General features: G+C 39.1%; 1 protein-coding gene across 8 annotated transcripts in view; it reads left to right on the forward strand.

Moving 5' to 3' along the window:
• The window catches only part of LOC113145705 (muscleblind-like protein 1), a 64,443-nt gene extending 41,373 nt beyond the window's left edge, over window positions 1–23,070 (forward strand). For 2 of the 8 annotated variants that reach the window (XM_026332744.2, XM_026332735.1), the window contains exons 3-11: window positions 4,642–4,812; window positions 8,633–8,848; window positions 11,831–12,070; window positions 14,075–14,128; window positions 15,013–15,163; window positions 16,579–16,614; window positions 17,539–17,630; window positions 17,989–18,062; window positions 19,318–23,070. In XM_026332744.2, coding sequence (XP_026188529.1) covers window positions 4,642–4,812; window positions 8,633–8,848; window positions 11,831–12,070; window positions 14,075–14,128; window positions 15,013–15,163; window positions 16,579–16,614; window positions 17,539–17,630; window positions 17,989–18,045 — 1,017 coding nt within the window. In that variant the 3' untranslated portion in view covers window positions 18,046–18,062; window positions 19,318–23,070. Of the gene's footprint in view, window positions 1–4,297; window positions 4,447–4,641; window positions 4,813–8,632; window positions 8,849–11,830; window positions 12,071–14,074; window positions 14,129–15,012; window positions 15,164–16,578; window positions 16,615–17,538; window positions 17,631–17,988; window positions 18,063–19,317 lie in introns of all 8 variants that reach the window. The other 6 variants (XM_033325520.1, XM_026332752.1, XM_026332760.1 and 3 more) reach the window with 6 other exon arrangements.
• The last annotated feature ends 1,440 nt before the right edge of the window (window positions 23,071–24,510 follow it).

Genomic DNA, 24,510 nt, shown 5'->3' on the forward strand with positions numbered 1-24,510 from the left:
AGTGTACGTATTAAGTACTTTTAGAGGGCTGCTTGTAAGATTTGAGTTCGCTTCTTATGAGGATCAGCGAATTGGAAAGTCCAACAGACAAAGCGAAGACTTGAAAAGCACTGAGACACTGAGAGACAACCTCCCAGTGGGGGCATGGTAGGTTTGTTCATGAACGGAAGGCACCAGGAATGTCTGTACCTGGAGAATCAAATTACTCTTGTAACCAGACAGCTAGAAGATGGTTATAAACCGTGAGAGGCTAGTGTTTTGCTGCATGATGGTGGTAGAGTTTAAGTGTATGTATACTGTTCTGCACACTGCAACATGTCATACCATGCTGTAAAAAAAGAAAGCAGTAGATAGTTCATTAGTTTCTGTATTCTCACTATTTTCTAATGTTGCTTTAATGTTTTTGTTGCTCACCTCACTTATATTTTGAGGGGTGATTACTGGGTCTATACTGTGTTCTTTTATCCAAAAGCAACAGTGCCAATCGATGGCACTCAAATAATCATATAAATGACACTATTACACATTACATTTTCAACAGTGAGTGAAGCTAGATTTAGCTTCACAGGTTGAAAACCATCTGGGAAAGTAAGACAGTGCTTTGTTGTGTCAGTGAAACCTTTTTACTACATTATTGTGATGATGGCAGAACCTGATTATTAATACCTTTTAATCTTTATTTCCTTGTAAAAACTTGTGTGTATCCATCTTCATGCTATCAGTCCCCCATTACTGCTGCTCCCAGCCAAAGGCCAGTATGCAGCTGGCTTTCAGCCACCCCACGCCAGCCCTGCCCCCCTCTATTGTTGCCACGTAAGGCCTGTTTACAGTCGATCCCACAACAAGCACCATTCATCAGTTTGCGTGGGGTTACCGTTTGTTGGCACTTTGTTCACATAAACCCATTGCTTGAATGTAAAGGTGCCCGAAAACAGCTGGGATAGACTCCAGCAGATACCCATGACCCTAAATAATAATAAGCACGTATAGATAATGGATGCATGGACTTACTGTAGTTGCTGGAATTAGGAACTACAAACATTACTTTTCTTATGTACATATTTTTACCTATAAACCTAGAATTTACCATCTATCCTCACATCATAAGGACATTGATGTTACAGGAGTAAACATTTCTCCTGTATCAATATGTTCAAAATATGTACATAAAATATTCACACCCAATACTCTGTTGATTCTATAATTACAAAAAACTACAAGAAATCTTTTACTCTATGTTGTTTCTTGAGTGAGGATGATAATGAATTGTTATTATTTATATTTGTAATATATCCTCAACAGTGACAAATTTGGTCTGAGTACTATATTAACAAAACACTTGTGGAACGTGTGGAATTTCTCTTCAACGGGTTTATGTTTGCATCCGTCTGAGAAAGTCATTAGGGGTCAGTAAGTAGCAGACTATTATTAAGGGTCAGTAAGTAGCAGACTATTATCAACATCAAGCAAGCACATTGGAATGCAATCACAGCACCAACAAACATTCATATACAGTATAAGTAGATTAAAGGCACAAGTATATTTTAAACTTTACTGAAATCCAGGTTTGTTTTTAAAGTTCATTCTAGGTGTTTTTGAAGGGATTCATTTCAAAGAAATGGTTTTTCTTTTTATTAGATTTTAAAATCTTTTTTTCACACTATTTTCATTTCAATACAATGAGAAGCGAAAAACTATAGTCATTCACACTATGGAAGAGTGTGAACAAACAATGTGTTTGACTGAGTTGTTAACAACCCCGCTCAAACCTGTAGCACTCCACATTGCACAGCAAATACTGGTCCTGCTGCTGGGCTGTTGCCATTCTACTGCCCTGTCAAGCTCTCCTGGTGTAATGGCCGGTCCGCCAGTATCTCCTCCATGCTCTTGAGACTGTGCTTGATGATGCAGCAAACCTTCTTGTGACTGCATATATAGATGTGCCATCTTGGAGTAACTAGACTACCTGTGCAACCTGATTGAGCTGTAGCTATTGCCTCATGCTGCTACCAGTAGTGTGTCAAGGACAACAGCAAAACCTCAAACCTGAGCAGAATCAGCCATCAAGAATAAGGAGAAAACATTTATCTGTGGTCACCACATGTAAAACCTTGCTTTGGTGTCTGCATTTCACTTAATGTGCACTTAATACTTTCATTTGCTATTTGCCAAGCAGAAGACAATGATTCACAATCTTCCTAAATAGACAGATTGATATTGCTGAAATTTAACTGACTTGGTGTTACGCTGTGATGAAGTCTCCTCTTCAGCTTTTTAAGCAGTTTATATTAATCTATGTGGATTTTCTTTTTAGAAAAAAAAATTGAGGTATTATGTAAGGTACGCCAAACAGTGGATCTCCAAAGTGCCTCCTGTTGGCTCGCTGGTCCACTGTTGAAGATTATGTAATAATGGGAAGGTCCACTGTTGGACAGGTACACGCACAAGCACACATGACTGGAGCTGGCATGCTGGAATATAGTCACCCAGAGGGAATGTGACCTGAAAATCAAAAGACATTAGCCAATTAGCGTAGATCAATAGTCACAACCACAGGGATGAGCCAGACTACAAGCACTGTTAATGTGTGCCTCTAGGCCAATCAGCAGGCTGGGAATACTATCCCTCTCAGCTCTCAGCCAATGAAAAAGGTGGAAGAACTCTCTTTCTGCAGCTCTCCAATGCAAAGTACCTTCGCTGCTGTAGCTAGGCAGAATAGGCTGCACGAGGGCAAAAAAGGGAGAGATGGAGAGATAGAGCAACACAAGGAAATGAAAGGAGGAGAAAGAAGAGGGATGGGAGGAATACAGGAGGAGTGGGAGCATTTATGTCTTAGGCTGTGAAAGCAGATGTCATAGTGGGCCACAGTGGGCAGCAGGTAATCTCACTGAGATAAGCAGCAGCATGACAGCCAACCTTTAATTCCCCATGGGAGGTGGTACGGTAGAGTTGTCACAGGGTTGGCCTTTCCTCCCCTGGAAATAGATTTATATAAAGTAATAATGGGAAGAGATGATAGAGGATGCATTTTGATGGGAGAAAAATTGACGTTTAGAGAAGAAGAACTAGTGAACCTGGGAAAGACAGAGAGACAGTAGGACTTCTGCACACACACACGGACATGTTCACATATAAAGATCACAGCAGCACCTCTGTGCCTGCACTGCTCTGCATCGACGATGAGGAGAGCAAATAACAGCATGGGGTTGTGATGTATGGGAGGTTGAGGCAATAGGAAGAGAATGAAGGTGAAAGGGAGAATAAAAAAAAAGAGGAGGAGATATCTAAGATATTACACTTATCCAGGGGAGTGTTCAGTGGAGCAGGCATTATGAGAGTGTAAATTACATTCCCTCCTTCCCCCCGTGGGCTGCCAGCTGCTGGATGAATATAATCACCCACAGCACAAGCACCCAGACGCACGCCGTACTGTCTACAGACACCAGCAGAATATTAGATAGAGTGCCGTGATGTGTGTATGTTTATTGTCGCAGAAGTCTCCAATCATGTATCGATTCTGCATCACTTCTCCAGCCCAGTTCTTTTCTGAAATGATGTAAAATATTGACACATAACTCATTCATCTCAATTGGGGAGAGATCAATAGTGATTCACCAGGCCTTGTAAAACATCGAGCATCAAGTGGGACAGGACTGAGGAGAGCGCAGGTCTTTGCGAACTGGAATTCCCAAAACAATTTGTGTTTAGGATTAGAGCAGTTCAGGGAGCAAGTAAAAAGCTGAACTTTTTTTTTTTTCCTCATCTTTACTTTTCTTTTCATTTCTTAAACAATTGTTATGCAAAGAATTACGCTCCTGACCTTTTTGAACTTAAGCCTCTCCCTGTAATTTCATGTGACTCAAGAAAGGAAGATCTTTGAATCTACAGTTTCCTGCAGAAGTTGAACATTGAAGTTAAAACATTTTAACTGATTAGTCAGCTGACAAAAGATTAATCAATTTTCAAGAACAATGTCAAACATTATATGAATTCAGATTCCTAAAGATATGCATTTGCTGCTTTTCTTTGCCATATGTGATAGTAAGCTGAATATCTTTAGATTTTGGACTTTTGTTCAAACCAAAGAAAGGCATTGCAAATTAGTAAAATAATGATAATAATTATTTGCAGTTGCATTAAATACAAAAACTATAAAGTGAAAAGTGTTTTTATGTCTTCATTGGTCATTGGGAAAGTGCATGATTCTCCATAGCTCTGTCTCTGTCTCTCTCCTTTTCTTTCTGTGTATTAGCAGAAGCAGATAGACAACTAATCCTCTTTATCTGTGCTCCTGAAGCTAATTTGTCTCTCGATGGGGCCTTGAGGAAATAGAGGAGGTAGCGAAGCACAAGTCTTTGGTCACAAAGAGGGTGGGGTGGTTGATCAGAACTGATCGGTCTTCTTTACGACAAACCCAGTGGCAGGCCCAGATGTCAGGGATGTTAGGTCAGTGCCTGCTAAATGGGAGGGCAGCAACTTGAGTCAAGGCTCATTACTTCTTTACATTAGGAAACAGTTAAGGGGAAAACGTTATTCTAATTCAGTTTTTCCCATGTCGTTCTCCTTGTCTGACTCTCGTTCCTTCTTCTTCTCCTTCTTCGGCTCCTCCTACTTTCCCCTCCTCTTCTCTCACCCCATCAGGGCCGCTGCTCCAGGGAGAACTGTAAGTACCTGCATCCTCCTCCCCACCTAAAGACTCAGCTGGAGATCAATGGAAGAAACAACCTTATCCAGCAGAAAAACATGGCCATGCTGGCCCAGCAGATGCAGCTCGCCAATGCCATGATGCCCGGCACGCAGCTACAGCCAGTGGTGAGAGAACACAAATACAGAGACAGAAATATACAACATGAGAACATGAAAACTACAAATGTGCGCATTCATAAATTCAAACACTCATTTTCCACACAGAAAAGTGTACTTTTTGCTGGTTCCCTGAAAATATCTTAGAATTTATCTCTAGCTCCCCGTTAGACTTTTTTTAGCTGATGTTGCTACAGTACATCCCCAGATCTCAGCAATTACTTTTGCTACCTCAGTGCTACCGTATAGAATAACCACAGCCAAGAAAATAAAACCAGTCATGATAAACCATAGCTGAAACCTGCAACTGCAGGCTTATCAACAATCAGATCACCACCACCACCATGCAGTGCAATTTCATTTTCAAATGAAGTGAAATAAACATGAAGTACGTGATAAAAGAAATGAGACAAAATAAAATCTGTACAATAAAAAAATAAATGAACTTAAATTTAGTTTACGGTCATACTGTATGTGGAAAAGAGACAAAATCAGCTAAAACTTTGTTTTTAACTAAACCCACCCCAAAGAAACACTGGATTTATTTATGACATTCAAAGTAAGATTGTTTTGTAAACTCTCAAGCTCTGAAAGCTTGCCAGAAATTTGTTATGCAGTTTCATCTCAGGGTTAAGAGTGCCTTATGAGAGAGTTTGGCAGAATTTCACTTCACTGAATACTTTTAAGGTTGCTCAGTTTTAAATTAACGAAAAAATGGGATTTCTTTTGCAACTATCCTGTGACAGCCACTGCAATGATCAGCCAAGTGTTGTTCACAGGATTGTTGATGATTATAGCTTTCTGCCTGTTTCCTTTATTTCAAACACATTTCCTCGCCAAGATAAACAAGTGTTCAGATTGTGCTTGAAGAACCAGGTTAGCAGGAAGAAATGACAGGATCAGATTTATGGTCTTACAGTCTTAGCTTATGATCCACTTCCTAGCCTTTTCATAGCAACCTTCAGTACAGAGTTTGCGCATTGAGCAATCTAGAAAATTAAAAATCTAGTATCAACTCCAGCAAAGGCTGGAAAGTGCACCCTGAGATTTTAGCCTAGGTTAAATTATCACCATTTGACAAACTGGGCCCAATTATTTTATACAGCAATCTATAAATATTAATATTTAACACACCCACAAGCACCTGCACTAAAGTTCATCAAAATTAACTCTGTGCTGCTTACACCAAGGATGTTCAAGGTGATGACCAGAGCCCCAATCAGCTGGTTCAAATGATCCTTCCCTGTCTGGCCCATTAGACCTCACAGAGTCAATGAGACCTGTCAGTCAGGCTTGGAGTAATTCCTGTGTTTTCCCCTCTGTCCCTTTATGTTTAAGTGAGAGCAGTGGAGTGAATTTGTTTCAGACTATTCAAAAGACCTGCAGATGCTACACGCTCAGTCTCTCTCTCTCTCTCACACACACACACATGCACACTTAACTGATGGCTTATCACCCTTATCTGGGAAGAGAGAAACTGAGTTGAGAGGCCCATTGAGAGGAACAGAGGAAACCATGAAAGGGTTTAAAGAAGCAATAGATCTCCCTGGGACTGCAGAGCCTTCCTTTTCTGTTTATGTCATGGGGAGAGCGAAAGTAAGGAGTGGAGAGGAGAAGGAAGATAGGCTGACACAGATGGACACAGCATAAGAAGAAAGGGAAGACCAAGCAAAGTAGGAAGAGATAAATGGGCAGAGTAGAGACAGGTAGGTAAAGTGAAGGAGACAGGGTGGCAGCAGTGAGGAGAAGTGGCTTTAGACCTACAGTACAAAGAAAAGTTAAGAAAACATATAGCCATGTCATGTGCAAAGGGAACAAAGGGTAAGCTTGCCTGTCCAGGACTTTCTTCCCCAATCCCTCCCCTGTGTGTTAGTTTGCTGCCTGGTCCATGAGCACATCCTCAGTATCTCAAACAGATTTTTTATCCACTCCTCTCTGGCCATCCACCCTCCCTCCCTCCACGCGTAGGAGAGTGCTTTCATTTCACGCATGGAACTGTGCAGAGGGTGAACTAATTAGGGTCCATTATAGCTGGCTGCGAGTGATGGTGCTCATGACGCTTTTTATTACACAGTCAACGTCAGCGGACTGCCCACATTACATTTACATCTATCAGGAATCACTCGCTTGCTCACTCAACACCAGGAAAAGTGGTGTACTTGTTTTGTGCAGACAGTGTTTAAACGTAAGTTAAAATCATGAAACCCACATGGGAAGGGCATTCCAGTGGTCTCATACTTGTGCAATTAGATGTATCTCCATGTTTTGGGTGGGAGTGAGAGTGGGTGATGGTAGGAGGGGGGCGAGGTGTGGAGGTCAGCCGACAGGTAGCGTGGTGTTGAAAAATGGCTGCACCATAACGAACACAGCCCACATTGTGTTCCAGCACTCTTCCATAATGATAAATACTCTTTAAAATGGTTAGATTTAGTTTGTTAGTTAACAGCTTTTAAACAACAACCAAAAATCTCTGTGTGCTTTTATTAAAGATGAAATAATGTGGTTCGGTTTCTTGTTATAAGTTAATTTCTCCTATTCATTCTGTTTAGTTATTGAATTATTTTCTGTATTTTATAGTATTACCTATATCTGTCATATTTTATTGTTTACGTTGCTTACCTTGGTTATTGTGTAACAGTGCAACAGCTTTAAAGGTGCTCTATGGATTTTGTTTTAGATGGTTTACATTTTATCACAATGAAATCTTTTGGAATTACTGACATTGTTATCTGTGTAACTAAACTGTTAAAGAAACAGCTGCACACACATAACATCTGTGCTAGGCATGCAGTGGTTGCTTCTTTGTACATGTGCTCAACTTAACATGGTGATTTATAGCAAGAATCCACATTGGTATATCATTATTGGAATCAGTTCAGTGTTAAGTGAAGAGACAGTCCAGACAAGGCCATCAACAAGGTCAAAAACATTTTGCAGGATGATATCACCAAATAGTTTAAGCCTCATGACTGTGAGTCTTTACAATGACATCATACCTACCTCACCCCAGCCTTGAACTGTGAGTATCCCAATCTGATATTTCAGCACATCTGCTTTTCCTGAGCACCTTATGATAGGACATAATTCTTCAGACATTCCAGAGGGATGCACTGGAAGAATTAGAAATCCCACGCCACTGTTTGTGATTGTCTGAGTCACCCCAGAGCAGCAAGGACATTGGGGAGGAATGTAGCCGTCCAGCCCTGGCTGGTGCTGCTCTATTACTCACTGTGTTGTCTTGGCGGGGACTGGGGAGACAGAATCCTCAGAGTGGGGCCGAGGTCAGAAACGTGCAGGAAAAACTTGCTGGGTGCTACGTCAGCTGGCAAATTCTTTAGTCTTCCTCTTGGAGAATGTCAGTAGGAACTGTGGCCAGGAATATTTTTTTTTTCTCTTTCCACCTCCAGTATAACACATACATTGTTGTACATTATACTTCCTCCCATGTGAACACAATCCTGCATCATTATAACTCATATCTGTATGGAACCGTGTGATTCTGTCAAATCCATGTGGGAACTGCCTGGCACCACATACATAGACTAGATCTCCTCTATGTGTTGGAGCAAATGAAACACAAGCAGCAACCCAATATTGTTTTTATTCTTTCTCAGTCCATTAATTGTCCACAGTATTTTTGCCATCTTATTTCCCTCCACAGCCACAAGCTGTAATTTGAGTAGGAGTGTGGAAGGATGGCATTATACTTATTGGTAGATGTAATTAAATATTCAACATTTTTATATATAGACATTCTGAGACATTTCAGTGAGATGATTGTGCTCAGTTGTGACCAGCTCTCTCATTTCAGTTTTACATGTGCCCACAGCCCATGTTTTCAGTCACACCCAGCCTTGCAACCAATGCCAATGCTGCAGCAGCAGCAGCCGCTGCATTTAACCCCTATCTTGGCCCTGTGTCGCCCGGCCTGATGCCCGCTGACATCTTGCCCAGTGGCCCTGTACTGGTCACCAGCAACCCCAGTGTCCCTGTACCTGCTGCTGCTGCTGCTGCACAGAAACTCATGAGGACAGACAGACTGGAGGTGAGAAACACACACATTTACACACACGAACGCACGCACACGCACGGGGACAAGTGGGGGAAAAATATGACGCTCACACCACTGAACACACTTATGATAGGATTTACATGATTATTTTGTCCCTTTCATAGCAGTCACAGATGCAAAGGCAGATTAACAAAACTCTAGTAAACACTGTACCCGGTGAGGCTCTTTTTCCCAGCTATGCACAGAGACTTTGCTTTGAAAATGTAGACTGAGACTCTTTGAATATTAAAGGCAGGAGTTGGAAAGTCTTGCCTCACCAGTTCCTGTTTGTAGACTTTAATTATGTATCTTGTACACAGTTTCTTTTACAGTAACTACATCTCATTACCATAATATAGTCATTACACAGACTTAAGCAAAGAGAAAGAGGCGTTAATGAGAGTATCTCTCTACAAACATTGCAGTTGTCAATGGTGCATCCCATCAAGAAGCAGCAAACATTGTCTGGCACAAGCTCAAGAGTATATACTATCAGTGTGTCATTTTCAGAAAAATCTTTGCTTCTTCTATGAAAACAATCAGTCATTTGAAACCTGGTAAGTGCTGCTCCTGTAGCTGTGTTCAGATAATCATTAATTGGACAGTAAGTCAATCTCATCCATTATGTAGCCCCACCCGGGAAACACTCGCAGCGGAATAATGGGGAAATCGTTGGAGGCAGGCAGGAGGCGTGTGAGAACGATAGGAAGGTTACATTTAAAATGTGATGCTGGGTAGCTGGGTAATTAATGGGGGTGAGGCTGAGGAAGTCTCTTGGCCCAATGAACAAGTGGACAACACGCAGAGCGAAGGAATGGGTCAATGACAGGAAAAACAGACGAAGGGGAGGATAGGAAATCAATCTCTAGACCTGTTGTGATCATCAGGAAAGGGGAGGGGTCAAGCACAGACAAAGATAACAGAAGCAAAGGACAGATTTGTGACTGAATTTCACTGAAGAGTCGCAACTAGTGAGAAGTTACTGAGTAAAGAAGTTTTTAACAGGAGAATAATATGCAGGACTTTATTCAAACGACTGAAACAGTGGCAAATGATTGATTGCACTCTGCCCCAAAGTCCAGTAAACAGATATAAAATATTAATGAGCCAAACACCAATGATTTTTCCTTATAGCTATTTAAACCTGATACTGGTGAAGCTTTCTCATTGGGAGAATTCATATCCAAGCCTTAGTTGTCATGAAATGTGTTTACTAAAGATATCCTAGAGAAAAGCACCAGCCCTGTCTTAGTTTCTAGCGTGTGTCATTCAAAATAAACATAGCTGGAATTCTGTGGACCGACACACATACCAGTCAGTAGATATGTTACAGACTGTTTCCTTGAGGCTGACAGAAATTCCTATTTTAGAAGACAGTCCTCCAGACTGTTTTCCTGAAGAAAAATTTTCCATCAGTATTTCTGTCTTGATTTCATATAGAGTTATATCACCAGCATTTCAGCATCTGAAAAATCGTATGTTGCTTACCTACAACCATGGTGACGTAACCGGCTCAGAGGGCCAGCTACCATGGGGACAGAAACATGATTAACAGGCCCTTTATTTGTTGGTCTGACTAAGCACTTTAACTTGGTTAGCTCTCACTAATGCACGATTAGCCACTGTTAAGCGAAACACACCTGGTGCTGAGAACATCAGGTATCTTCCATTAAGTCTTTCCTTTCTGCTCCAGTTTTTTTTTTTTTTTTTATGCCAGCCACACTCACACAATCCCCAAAGACTCTCACTCTGTCTCCTTGATCCCCATCTCTCTGTCCTTTACTCTTTATTCATCAACCACGCTTACATATTCTCCTCTCTCTCTCCCTTGTTTCTCGCCCCCCCCCCCAGCCTCACATGCCTCTCCAACATCTGCCTGACAACAGGGTAGTCTTGTTTTTTTTTTTTTTTTTTAATAAGACCAGCAGTAGCAGTAGTGATGGTGACAGGGGTGGAGAATGAATGCGTGTGAGTGTGCGTGTGTGTAGGTGTACTTTGATATGTGAATGTGCGACTGCAGAAGAGAGGTACCTAAGAGAAAGAAGAGACAGACAGAGGGAGAATCCTTGATTGTGGATGATGGGCTGTCATGATGGGAGACAGAGCAGGGTTAGCTTGTAGATAATGGCACTGGTGGCCTTTTCTCTGGAAGCCAGTCCACCACAAATTAAAGCCTTTATGCATGCAGACAGTGAAGCTAGTAAACAAATATTTAGTAAATGGTTTGTTTTAGCACAATACCTGATAGATCAATACTGTGTAACACGGAATGACTTGTCATTTAGGAGTAGGATAGGACAGGGTCAGCAGTGGCTGAATAAGTGCACCTGGGGATCTTAGATAAATGCACAGCCCTTTAAGTGTCAATTCTGGATAAAAAAAAAAAAATGCTCCTTCATAATTTTTATGTGCATCCACCTTTTATTTGTGTGTGGGTGTCTGTGTGTGTGTGTGTATGTGTGTGTTATTATGTGCGGGGTGGGGATTACGTCAGCTACAGCCTCCCTTGAGAAGCAGCCTCATATTTCCCATGAGCCTCATTGAGAACCCTGTATTCAGGCTGAGGCACTCACCTTCCCAACTGTTCACGCAGGTGCTGCCCCCTTCTGTCCGTCTCAGAAAGAACAACAACAGCAGCCCAACAGTTCATTTCAATAATGGATAAATGTTGCGTGATCGATGAGTCTGTAAATGCTGCTTACGGTATGTTCTGCTTATCAATCAACAGTAATGGCCGAGGTTGTCATTAAGATTGGTTAGTTCTGTCTGGTAAAGTGATTGTCAAGTTCTGAAATGACTGAACAGATTGATTGCTTCATGAAGTAAATTGAACATTAACTTCATAATGTACATGTGGCTATGGTGTTTGCGTGCTTGTATGTGTTTGTGTTTTAGGTTTATGATGACATTCTTAATGTCATGTAAACGAGATTTAAAACAAAAAAAAAAACAGCACAATGTGTGTTTGTGCCCAAGGTATGTCGGGAATACCAGCGGGGTAACTGTACACGTGGGGAGAACGACTGTCGCTTTGCCCACCCTGCAGATAGCACTATGATTGACACCAACGACAACACGGTCACTGTGTGTATGGACTACATAAAGGGACGCTGTTCGAGGGAGAAGTGCAAGTACTTTCACCCTCCAGCTCACCTGCAGGCCAAGATCAAAGCCGCCCAACACCAAGTCAACCAGGCTGCGGCTGCTGCGGCCATGGTAGGTATCTGTCCACAGTTTACACCACCTAGGACTCCAACTAACAAACATCTAACGTCTCCTCAGCCAAGTGCATCCAGAGAAATCACTGTCACTTAAAACAAATAAAATGTAACCTACAATATACTTCATGGAGTTCTTATTAAAGATGAGGAGAAGCTATAGTAGCAAGAAAAATTATGCGAATCCTTTGGAATTATCTGTTTTTTAAAATTACTTTTCCATGAAATGTGATCATATATTCTTCTACATCACAACAGACAAACACAATGTGCTTAAACTGAAAACAGACAAATGATTCTCACACCCATTAAACATTCACAGTGCTGAAGAAAAAAGTAAGTAAACCTTTGGAGTTATTATATGGTAAATTAATGGAGAAGAGGAGTTAATTCCAGGGGCTTCATACGCTCCTGCCACTGTATGTTTGATTTTTCATATGATGACCTAAAACAAATCATTAAGCTCTTCATTAGTTAATGTTTATTGCCCACAGACATACATACAGTATAAAACAAACAAAAAGTTACATGGTACAGTACAATATACTGCAAGCACTGTTTTGAGTCAACATCAACTACCCTGTGCTTTTACTCAAGCTCCTAGCAGACATTCCAGTCTCCACTTCTGTCTTCAGCTCTGACTCAGTCCGCACTGATACAAGTGCTTTATTAGCAGCAGGCTGTAGTGATCATGCTAATATGTGACTAAGCCTACTTCTCTCTCCTGCTCCTCCCTGTGTTGCTGCTTTGTTAGCTGCGTATTTTGCTGTTGCTCGCAGTCAGTAGGTATGTTACAGTTATGTTACTGACAACTGTGAGCACTACTCTTCACTTCAATCTTGTTTCTGCAATGCATTGATAATTTTCTGTAAAGACACAGTAAGAGTTTTGCTCAGTACTGTAGATGACATTATGCAGCATGGAATCGAGAAATGAGGGTAAGGCTGATTTCAGTTTAAGTTATCCTATATAACTAAATGATGCCCTGTATGATTAGGCCTGCTTCCTCAGCTGAACAGTAGTGCTACCTGTCCTCTTTTCTTTAAACTGTTAATTATGGCAAGCGGGTTCAGTCTCTAATGTTATTTAGCTCGTATGGCATTTAAAATAACAACAAATGGTAAAAATGTTAATTTACAGAGTAGCATCAGATTTAAATTAAATTGTATTTAATAGCTTTTATTATTTATTTTACTTATATCAATAATAAAAACACTATAGTCCAGTAGATTAAACCACACAGGTTCAACATCTATACAGGGTATAACAGCTGATCTTTAAAAGAAAATACTGGAGCAGTGATGGGGAATGTAAAAACAGTTTAGTTTTATATTTGAGCAGACAATATTTCCATTATAACTGACAGATGATAGCTACTGTAATTGTGGCAAAGGTAGTCAGAATTTTGATTTATGGCCATTGTATAATGAGATAAAGGTGTGCCGAGGCAGAACGTTGGTGAAACAGTATTTGCACAAAATGATTGAGAGCTGAATTTGCTCTTATAGCAACATTTAGGGCAACAGTTACTGTGGCCCACAGTAACTAGCTATTGTAGGCTATTGTAGGCTATTCTCAATATGGGGCAGGGGTCAGAAGTATATAACATCATGCTGACAATGCACTGAATTTCTATACAATCATCTAGGCATTTTTTTTAACAAATCAGAGTAATTAGCTTATCCTCTTCTCTTGACCAGAACACAATTAGACTCAAAGTTTAGGAAAGAGCATTTTTCGGCTGAAAATAAATGAATTGTCAATGGCCATAATTCTTTGCAGTAACCCTACAGCCATTAATGTGCATGCCCTAGTCTTGTTATTGTTGTATATTGCATTACAATGATTTGTTTTTTTGTTTGTTTTTTGTTTTGTTTTTTTTTTCTCACCAACCCACACTGCACTGCTGCCCCCATGATGCACCTCCGCTTGCTGGTTTTTGTTAATGCGCTTGAACCCCATTGGCCCATTGCCATCATGTGCTCGCTGCCTGCTAATTAAGACTCAGTCGACTGTCAAATCACTGAAGCGACCCCTCGACGCAACTTTTGACCTGGTACTATGACCTTTCACCTTTTAGCTTGGCCTGTAGCTGTGATGTAGTAGATAATATCTTTTGTAGTTTTAAAATAAAGTTGATATTTAATAATATGAACACTGAGTGGTGGTGAACTGATTGCAGTCATTAATTTGTAGCATATGTATTTTTGAAAAAATCAAATCCCATTTTAACATTAAATTAAATCATAAGGCACCAAAAAAAGAAAATTATTCAAACTACTCTTTTTTTTGCTGTGAATGGTCAGTTCATCACCTTAGGTGAATCCTAAAATTAATGAATTTGTGGCATGAAAATGAAATATTTATTGTCTAATAAGGTATATGGTAGACTTTGCATGATTTTGTCACTTCCCATTTTGCATGTGTGATAGTTGAAGAGGTGTCATGACAGTCTTAATATGGCTTATAGTATACTATTATCATGGAGCTGGCAGTGCAGCTTTCCCTAACTACATCATTTCTGTTGATGGTCCAACAATCAGTTCAATAACTTGCATTATAGCTGTCATTATACACAGAAAGATCTAGTTATTCCTTAGCCTGCAAATAATGAAAATAAAATCAATAAAAAATATAATTTTTGTACTGTATTATTCATAAATCTTTTTATAATGTTGATGTCATTGTGCTGAAGATTGTTTTTTGTTGTCACTAGTAAGCTGTTGCAGTTTGTCAGCTATAGCACCACCGTATCTGTGTGTTTTGCTCTGACAGAGGTAGTGTAGTCCACTGCTTGCTTGCCAATGTTTGTAATAGCTGTTTGGAAGGGCAACTTCTTCTAATGAACTTCTTTCCTCTCTCTGTTCTGAATGTCACTGCTACCATCCTTTGATTTCCCTCACTTCCCATTCCTTTATTTTCGTGTTGTCCCCTCTTCAGGGGCTGCCTTCCGTCTTGCCTCCTTTACCAAAGAGACCTGCACTTGAAAAAGCCAATGGTGCCACCACTATGTTCAATGCTGGCGTTTTCCAGTACCAACAGGCCCTGGCCAACATGCAGTTTCAGCAGCAGGCTGCCTTCATACCATCAGGTAAGGCCTGAATCTTCTCTAATCTTCTTTAATGTTTGTGGCAGTTATGTCATCGCTATTGGCTATCAAATTGCATCACTGATTATGTTTTGGCATTGGCAGTGAATGGCTACTTGTGTGATTTCGTTGTTGGTGACAAGATGGAAAAACTTGCATGGATTTAACTGCACATCTACGTGCAGCATGGGCATAAGATTATTGTCAGAGGCCAGTTATTTTTGTAAAATACTATGATCACTATTTTCTGCATATGTAGCATGGAGAACAACACAATTAACAGTGTGGTGATCTTTATTCTCTCAATGTCAGTATTTTAAGGGTCATAGCTTAACCCTCCTGAAATGATCCAGAAATATAAACCTTTGAACCTCATCATATTTGCATCTTTAAGCATATATTAATTTTTTTATTAACACTGCTGTCTTTTACTGCCTTGTCTTTGACTCATGATTTATTTTCTTAATTTTTCTTTTTAAGAAGTAATAACAATTTCACACAGTCCACTGTAAATCCTAACCCATAAGGCTATGTGTCGCTATTTTCAACTCCACATATCAATACTAATGGCAGTCTCACAGACAAAATCAGGGCATTAAAATGCAGTCAATCAATCAATCAATCAATACTTTTTGCAGCTGGACAATATGATGAGACACATTAGAAATAGTAAGTTAAACTGAAACTGCTAAATAGGGGCAAAAAAGAGTTATTTTGAAAAGAGAGGGACATGTGTTTCTGCTCCATCCCCAGTGGAAATTACAAAATATACCACTTTTACTGCAGACACACTCACATACATACACACACACAGGCATAGAAGGAGTTTATTTAAACCGCACTTCTCTGGCCGCTGCGTAGTCATTTTACACCGCGTCCCATATTCTTGTCTGACAGCCTAAGAATAGCCTGCCATCGATTCCCTTCAGTGAGAGATTCGGATACTCAGATCCTCATATGTCCCACTCTATTGGACTGTCAGGTCACTGCAACACACTTTGAGGGTTTTGAAAGCAGGTCATTCAAAACTACAACTGCGCAAACAGCTCCCACACTGCTGATGGGAAAATGGGATCACTGATAATGTTTTTTAATAGAGCAGTTGAACCTTAAACTGGGGCTGGACCAAGCTCTTCACAGCTCTCACTTATATGTTTCTTTTGCTATCTAGTTTTTCTGGTTGCAGCAAACATGTGCAAGTGAAGAATTACTATGTGTAATTATCAATAATCAATATTGTTTCATAATCATTTTCAGCTATTGTACTAGAGCAAAAAGGTTTACATATTCACAGCACACTACTGGTCATATCCAGGATTAAATCAATATTGTCTGACTTTATAACACTTGTAATGGGTTTTCTTGATTTCTTTTCCTCCCTATTCACTCCACTCCCTGTTGCAATGCATGATGGGCAGGCTCGATATTGTGCATGACACCTGCAACAAGTGTTGGTAGGTGCCAGCTTTCCTTATTGATTATCTTTGAGCCCATTTTAGTCACTTACGTTTCATTTAATTCACCACATGTGAGCACATTCTCCATTTTGTGAATTCAGACTAAGTCCAAAATGGCATATGTAATCTTTCTTACATGCAGTGTACAATGTCGCTGATAGAACATGAACTGCAGATTTTGATTTTGAATTTGATTGTGTATCAATTGGAAGTTATGTGTTTTATTATACTCTGCGCTTTAGCTTTATGGTATGGAACGAACCTCTTTTTTGCTCTGTCACGGGTCTGTCTGTCACCTAATGCTTGTTGCAGTTCAAATTCCCCCTGACCCCCTCCCCCCCCCCAACTCCCCCCGCTTCATTATACTGCCATCCCAAGCGCTCTAACCTGTAGAGCACCTCATTATGCTGTCTGCAAATAAATGCCATATAAACATGAGGAGTTATTATTGGTAGTAACAGCAGTGGTAGACGTAGCAGCAGTTGTTTAAGTTTTTTGCTTAATTTATAGTTTTAATTGTACTGTTATTTCACTTTTATGGAGGCAAAACCGTTAGCCAATTAACTATTTTATTTGGTGTGGATGTAAAAAAAGATACTGCCATCTGAAGTCACATTCTGTTTTTTCAAATTTGCCAGTTAGCTACCTTGCATTCTAAAGAATTTTTATTTTCATTGTCTCTTTCATTGTCTTCCTCCACATCACATCTGTCACTCTTATCTCTAATTCGTAGAGTATGTTTGAGAAAGGACAGTAAAAGTCACAAAAAAAAAAGCTGATTTGATTCTAAGCTATTTAAAGGAATGAACAGATTTTCCCATGTTTATTAGCATTCAATAGACAGACATAAAAATGAAGTGTTAACACAAACGGCTTAAAATCTGCTCTGGTTCAACTGCCTGTGTGATCTTTCCCTCCAAGTACCCATGATGCACGGTGCTACCCCAGCCACTGTGTCTGCAGCCACCACATCTGCCACAAGTGTTCCCTTTGCAACTGCAACAGCCAATCAGGTTTGCTCCTCTCCTGCCTCCTCTCACTCTCTTTCACCTCTGGTATAAGTTCTGACTTTTTAGTATCTGTGTTTTTTTTTTTTGTCTTTTTTTTCTATCTTATGATTCCAATGTGCCTCTTAATGAAAAATGCATGAATGCACGAGGATCGTCTCTGATCTTTGCGAGCTATTCAGAGCATCTGATACTGTGATTATTTAAATAATTACAGTCCTTATCTTTATTATCAATTTGGTTTGAAGTGTTGGTTGTCCTCATTTCAACTGATGTCTCTGTCTCCCTCCTTTGCCCCTCTCTTTATTTCTCTTTTCCCCCCTCTCCCCCTCCTTGTTGTCCCTCTTTCCTCCCTTTCAATCAGATTCCAATAATATCTGCAGACCATCTGACTAGTCACAAGTATGTGACCCAGATGTAGGCGTCTCAGTCTGAACAGTATGTACTGCACCTACTTCTCATCTCACACACCAGACATTAAACCAGACATTACTCTTCCCCACAAACAGCAATAAAACCTGCATGTGCAGGAGTTTAAACACCTTTTTTCACAGGTGAAAATGTCTCGTCATTTTTTGTAACTACTATCTACATAGTAGTAGCACTGGTAGTAATCATTAAATATTTATAAAAATATGCTTGTTTTTTTTTTTAGTTAGATAAAAAGATTGATCATGTTTGTGAGTTACATATTAAGCTGCACACCGGTAACTGGTTAGGTTAGTCTTGTATACGGAATAGAAACAGGGGGAAATGGTTAACCTGAGTCTGCCTAAAGGTAAAAACATCTGCCTACCAACATGTTTAAAGCTTGCTTAATAACATAATATATGTTGTCTTTTTATTTTGAATATTTAAACTATTTTTGGTTGTGTGCAATGACTTTCTAGAGTCTCCACTGGTCAGTGCAATGACAAGACTCCAAGAAGAAGGGTATTTTTCCAAAATGTCAAACTCTTTCTTTAAACAAGATGGTTTAATCGAGGCGACAGAAAAATAGATTTCCTGTTATAACTGTAACTAAAAATATAATTGGACCACTGTGGAAGTCAAGCACCATCGGTTGTAAATCGGAACTTTTTGTTCCACTGATTTTCTAATTATATGGCTGTGTTTCACGTTTGAGTTGTTTGATGTGTGACTTGGCAAATGCATACGAGATATGTGGTCGAGTCACTGATTCCTAAACGTTTACTTTGAAAATACAGGAGTAGTGTCTTCACAAAAAGTCACGCCTACAATATGCAATTTATTTATTCAAGGCCAGTATCTCAAGGATACTTGGGTTCGTATTGGATAATTCTGCACTTCACGATTTATGACTTATACTGATGTTCATTGCCAACCCTGGAAGTAATATGCCCTTAGTTTTCCTCCAATCACAGATCTGCAGTTAACATTTAATTAACTAGAACCATGATCTTGCTGTAGTTGTAACAAGGGGTTTTAGTTTGCCTAACCTTGCAGTAGTTTATCTGCTATAACAATACCATAGACTCCATGTGCACATACTTTATTGTAGAAATCAAGTATCTTAAAAATATCTGCAGTCCAGTTATTGTTCAGTATGAAACTTTGTCTGTGAAATAACCAGTTTGATTTCAAACATTAAGAACCTCAGTAATCTTACCCAAAGACTGGTGCAACTTGCGATTCACATCTCATTTTATGTGTTTTGTAAACTTGTTTCCAGGTGGAACTGGAGCGGGTTGTGTGCCAAGTCCAAGATTAACAGTCACCCTTCATGCCTGTAACATCAAGAGCAACGAGAACCAAATCTAAACCGGTTTGGACTAAATCTGCATGTTAACATTGAAGGCACAGTTTGTTAGGATCGTTTCATGTGTACTTCATGCACACTCTTACACAACAGAAAAGAACATCATTTGCATTAGAGACTGCCTTTCACTCTGTAAAGGCGACTTACCTTTATTCACCGGACACACTTTGAATGTTAACATGAGGTAATGTGTGCAGCAGTCATTAAAAAAAAAATCGACTGGATTGGTACGTCCATTGACCAAGAATCATGACTTATGTTGTTTGTTCCTTCATTGGTTGTTGGTCTCGAACCTAAGTGTGTTCATTTGTTTACACAAAGGTGCACCGTCTATTTCAGTTGAGGTGAAAGAGTGATAATCTGACTGAACCACATATGCATGCACAGTGATTTTCTTTGATTTTCTTTTGTTATACCAGTGATAAGGGAAACTACATTTGTGCACTCAGAGGCAAAATAGCAACTGAATGTCTGTGAGGTGTCTTTCGAACCTTTGTAGCCTACCTTTCTATCTCTTAAGCACATGTCTATAACCTTACAGGCATCCCTGTAAAGTGCCATACATCTCAAAATACATTAATGGTATTTAAGCAGTGGTAAAAAAAAAAAAAAAAAAGTGTTAAACTCAGTAATTCCCTTTAATACGTCTCTATTTTCTCTCTTGGACAGCATGTGGTGTCCAGTGTTGTGACCTGTCATTACCTGTGATTCTCAATCACACCACTGTTGATTAGATTACCTTCCCCAGATCGTCTGCTTTACTCACATCTATTACTGAATAACTAGCTTTTTTTTTTTTTTTTTTTTTAATTATTTCTCTGTCAGTTCTTTAGACAGGAAATGAATGAATCTGCTTAAACAGCTCTCTCTGTTTGTCTGCTGACTCTGAAAGTCAGATGAGTTGTATGTGGGGTCTTGGGCTGCTTGAGAGACCAAAGACTCTCTCAGCGATGAAGATGATTTTATGATGAATAGCTTTGAAATCACAGGGTGATGAGTTGGTATCCAAACTGCTGTGAGACAGAAGTCGAAGTATATGTTGCAACTGGTAATGGATATGTGAGAGTGATATGACCTGATTAGATTATCATTTGTACGATTATGCATAATTTAAGGGAGGTCGCAAAAGTAGATTTAGTGTAGTGTACATATAGTCTGACATATTTAAGAATATTTGTTTAAAATGTCTACCTGAGAACTGTTTTCAGATAGTCAGCCAAAGTCGTTTTTTGTGTCACTGTTAGATATTGTAGGTAGGCTAATGGGGCTAGATTTTAAAAAATGTCTGGGTCGCATAAGTGAGCCCAAAGAAGGGTCGGGAGTTTAGAGTAGAGCTCTAGAACTTTTTGTTTTTGTTGTGTTCTGGGTGTATTCAGGCATATTTAATTGGTGGATAGTACAGGGAAAGTGGCAAGAATATAAACGATTGTATTACTCATCCAAAGCCTTAGAATGTACCATCGGGTCAGCACAATGCAACATGCCATTTTGAACCATCCAGTTGCCTAATCCACGCCATATTAACACACACAGAGCACCATGTAATTGTCAGTTTTCTGTCAGTGTTTTCTTAGCTTTCCTGTAGTTTTTCTTTAGATGAGGAGTGTTTTTCTTTGTTTTGTTTGGATGACATTTTGATATTAGTTCTTATTTTTAGTTTGGCTTATTGTATTTATCTTTCTTATAATGAATATAAAAGTGTGTATTTGTGTGGTCCTCATGCACAGTTTCCTGAAATTCCATGTAATGTTAATTTTAGTATGATTATGATTGTAAACTCAGTATTTTCTACGTTATGCATATTGTTGAACTGTATGCATATTGTTCATTTCTCTTTTTTGTGTTCTTTGAACAAAGATGTTTTATATGAGTATCTAACAGTGATGAAATAATAGAACAGAGAGGCTGAGTTGTCACTGTGACAACCGTCGCCAATAACCGAGTAATATTTTAATGATTGTAAGGTTTGTAACTAGTCATATGAGAAAAAAAAAAGACTATTATAAAAATCGAGTTCTTAGATGTTTAGAGTAAAGATGTTATTTTCTACTGTATCCATTTCAAATAGTAACTATTGTTTTAATATTTTTACTCTCCCTGGAAATTGGGCCATGTTGGAAAACAAGCTGCATATTTGATCACTTTTGTGGGGGTGATGCTGGCGGGGTCAGGTGAACGTGGTGAGTGGGGACTGAGTTCGTACACTCATCTCTTACTCAGCCCACTGCAAACAACAAGGGCGGGGTGGGGAATCCCAAGGCGATAAAGGCGATAAAGGTTGACTTTTTTGCACTTCTGTATATAGTCAAAAAAGAGAGAATCATGTATATTGAGATCTTATTTTGAATAAAAAAATAATGTCTATAACGACAAGGAATTTTGCTAGGATAACAAAAAAAATCTTATGAAAGGCTGAACAAAATTGCTTGCATCAAAAGGGCACTGAGTTCTCACTCTCCTACCCCTTTCAGAAAAGGCCAAGTGTTGCTCTTCTTTTTTGTCAGCAGCTTGTAGTTTGCCAGGTAACCTTCCGGAGGAGGCGTTCACTACCCTCCAGCGAATGGGCCTGACTGGGTTTGTCTGGTCCTCCAACCTCCCTGTACTGACAGGTGTGTGTGTCATGGCCACACCCTCCCAGGCCCAACCAATCACAACACGTCCTGTCTCTTACTTTACTCCGAAAGGAATGCATGTTAAAGGAAATACATATACCGTTTTAAAAAAAAAAAAAATCACGACACAGTACTATTGAATAAGAAAACATGTTACACAGAAAGATGTATTTACAGTATACAATATTCTATCAATGTAATGGAATAAAATATATATATATAGAAAAATACAAAAATAGAATAGTGGTTTATTTAAAAAAAAAAGATTCTTGAGGATATACTCACTAAAGTTTCACCACCTGGAGAGTTAAAATACATGCAACACAAACACCATAGCTATAAGTATGTTCTTTATGTTTATGTAAGCTGTGCTTCTAGTAGATGAAATTGACCAAACAGGAAAGTAGTTCAACATCGGGCAGAACTTAAGAAAAATTTCAGACTGAAACACTGTTTTGTAATGCGGTCATTAACTCGTTAGTTTGAAATTTTGTCCTGATCATCTTCGTCATCTGTCATCTTCTACAAGCACGCATGCTTACGTTTATGATAGAATGTAAACAAATTTTTTTGTTTGTTTGTTTGTTGTTTGTTTTCTCTGCTTGTAGTGCTAATATGATGTATTCTGTCTTCTGCTGCAGTTTGTTTCTGCTTGTTTTACTGTTCCAGGCGCCCTGAAAGGATGTGTCATGTTTACTTGCTGACCACCTCCTCTGAAAAGCACCTGTAGAGAAAACCACTGATTGCAACTGTCTAAAGCCATAAAATATAATCTCATCAGAATGAAATGTGTGAGAAGAAACCGGATATTAAATGGAGGTGGTACCTTCTGGAGCTGGCAGGAATGTGTTTGCTGAGGTTTTGCTAACTACATCATGTAATAATAAAGATCATGAATGTAATTAATAATATAATATAATATGGTGTTCCAACATTGATGGATAAGAAGTAAGAATAAGTACATGACACATTTTTTTCACAGGGCCTGCATAGCATATTTGATTCTTGCTGTTATGAATTTTAAAAAAAATGTAATAAAAAAATTACAAATGAACTGAAGTAAAAATAACTTGCTTTAAGATGCATAATTTCATTTATGGGGAATAAAATTATTATACATACAATTTTAGAAAAAACACATCCACCTCAGCCTCCTCCTAAAGCAGTTTTTTTTTGCTCTATACTGTTCCTGTGCTACTGTCATAATTACTATGACAGCTTGTGGTACAAGAAGTATTCCAGATTATTAAAAGTACTTCGGAAATGAAGGTCAAGGTCAGGTCAACTTTCCAAACATCTCCTGGAGCTTTCAGTTGCAACTTATAGTCCTCAATAATGCCTACTGACTTGTATTTTTGTTATTGAGTTTTGTTTAAAAAAAAAAAAAAACTTTTAGTTTTAGCAACAAATCTTCAGTCTCAACCTACCTTGACATATGAAACTATTTGAACTCAGCATGTTTAATCTGTATGTCAAATTCCATCACTCAGTTTTTGTGTTATTGCTGTGGCTTTGAAAATAATCATTTGTCTCTGATAACATTATTAAGCATTGGATCAACATGTTACAATTAGGTTATATTGTAATGCTTCCAGTGCACTCACTGACTACACATTAATTCTGGTGTTCATTAAAAGTCTATTTTAGTTATCACTATGCATAATGCACCAGTTTTTCCTGCACACTGAAGCTTCTAATTAAGAGCAAGATTTTAATTGAGATAGTGTATGTTCCATGTACCTGAGAAATATGCTGATACACTGATAACATTTGAATGTGACTTCGTTTTTTTTTTTAGAAGAAAATCCAGTAAGTGGAATGAGGCATTCCTTACTGCACATACACACACACACACACACACACTGTGGAAGAGCCATTTTGACATTTTAAGTGATGGGAAATGTAAGTGAGCCCTGGCCGGATGTTTTCAATTAATGCGGCTCATTAGAACTGAAGGGTTGAAGGGCAGTCTCTGCATGTCCAAACAGTCAGAAAATAGAAAAAAATGAAAGCACCTGTGAGGGACTGTAGGGCTTTGTATTGTGATGTCTTATCCAAGAATCCCATCCGAGATAAGGTGTCCTCTGCTGGAAAATAAAAAATCCATGTTGCCTTTTAAAGGATGTGATGCACAGCACAGCCACCAGGTAGCACCAATTCTCTGTATACTGCAATTTTTAGTTCAGCTGTCATGGAGCAATGTAAGCAACTGCAATACCACATGTTTTCCCTTTACCAGAGCTCCAGGCTTATATGAAATCTTTGGATATATAAATTAAAAAAGCATTTTATTTAATTGTTCCTAATGTTTTATCTTTTTTAGAAATCTAACCATCTGATAGAGCGGTGGTTCCGAGGGAAACTGAGAAGGAGATGGTTTGATAAGTAGGTGAAAAGATGGAAGTTAACCTTTAAAACATGGATGGGCTGTTTGAAAGCCTGCCTGGTTGAGTTTTTGTGAAAATGTTGGTTAAGGCAGCATTAACAAGAAGCT

This window comes from Mastacembelus armatus, chromosome 13 (genome assembly GCF_900324485.2).
Source record: "Mastacembelus armatus chromosome 13, fMasArm1.2, whole genome shotgun sequence".
Taxonomy (NCBI): domain Eukaryota; kingdom Metazoa; phylum Chordata; class Actinopteri; order Synbranchiformes; family Mastacembelidae; genus Mastacembelus; species Mastacembelus armatus.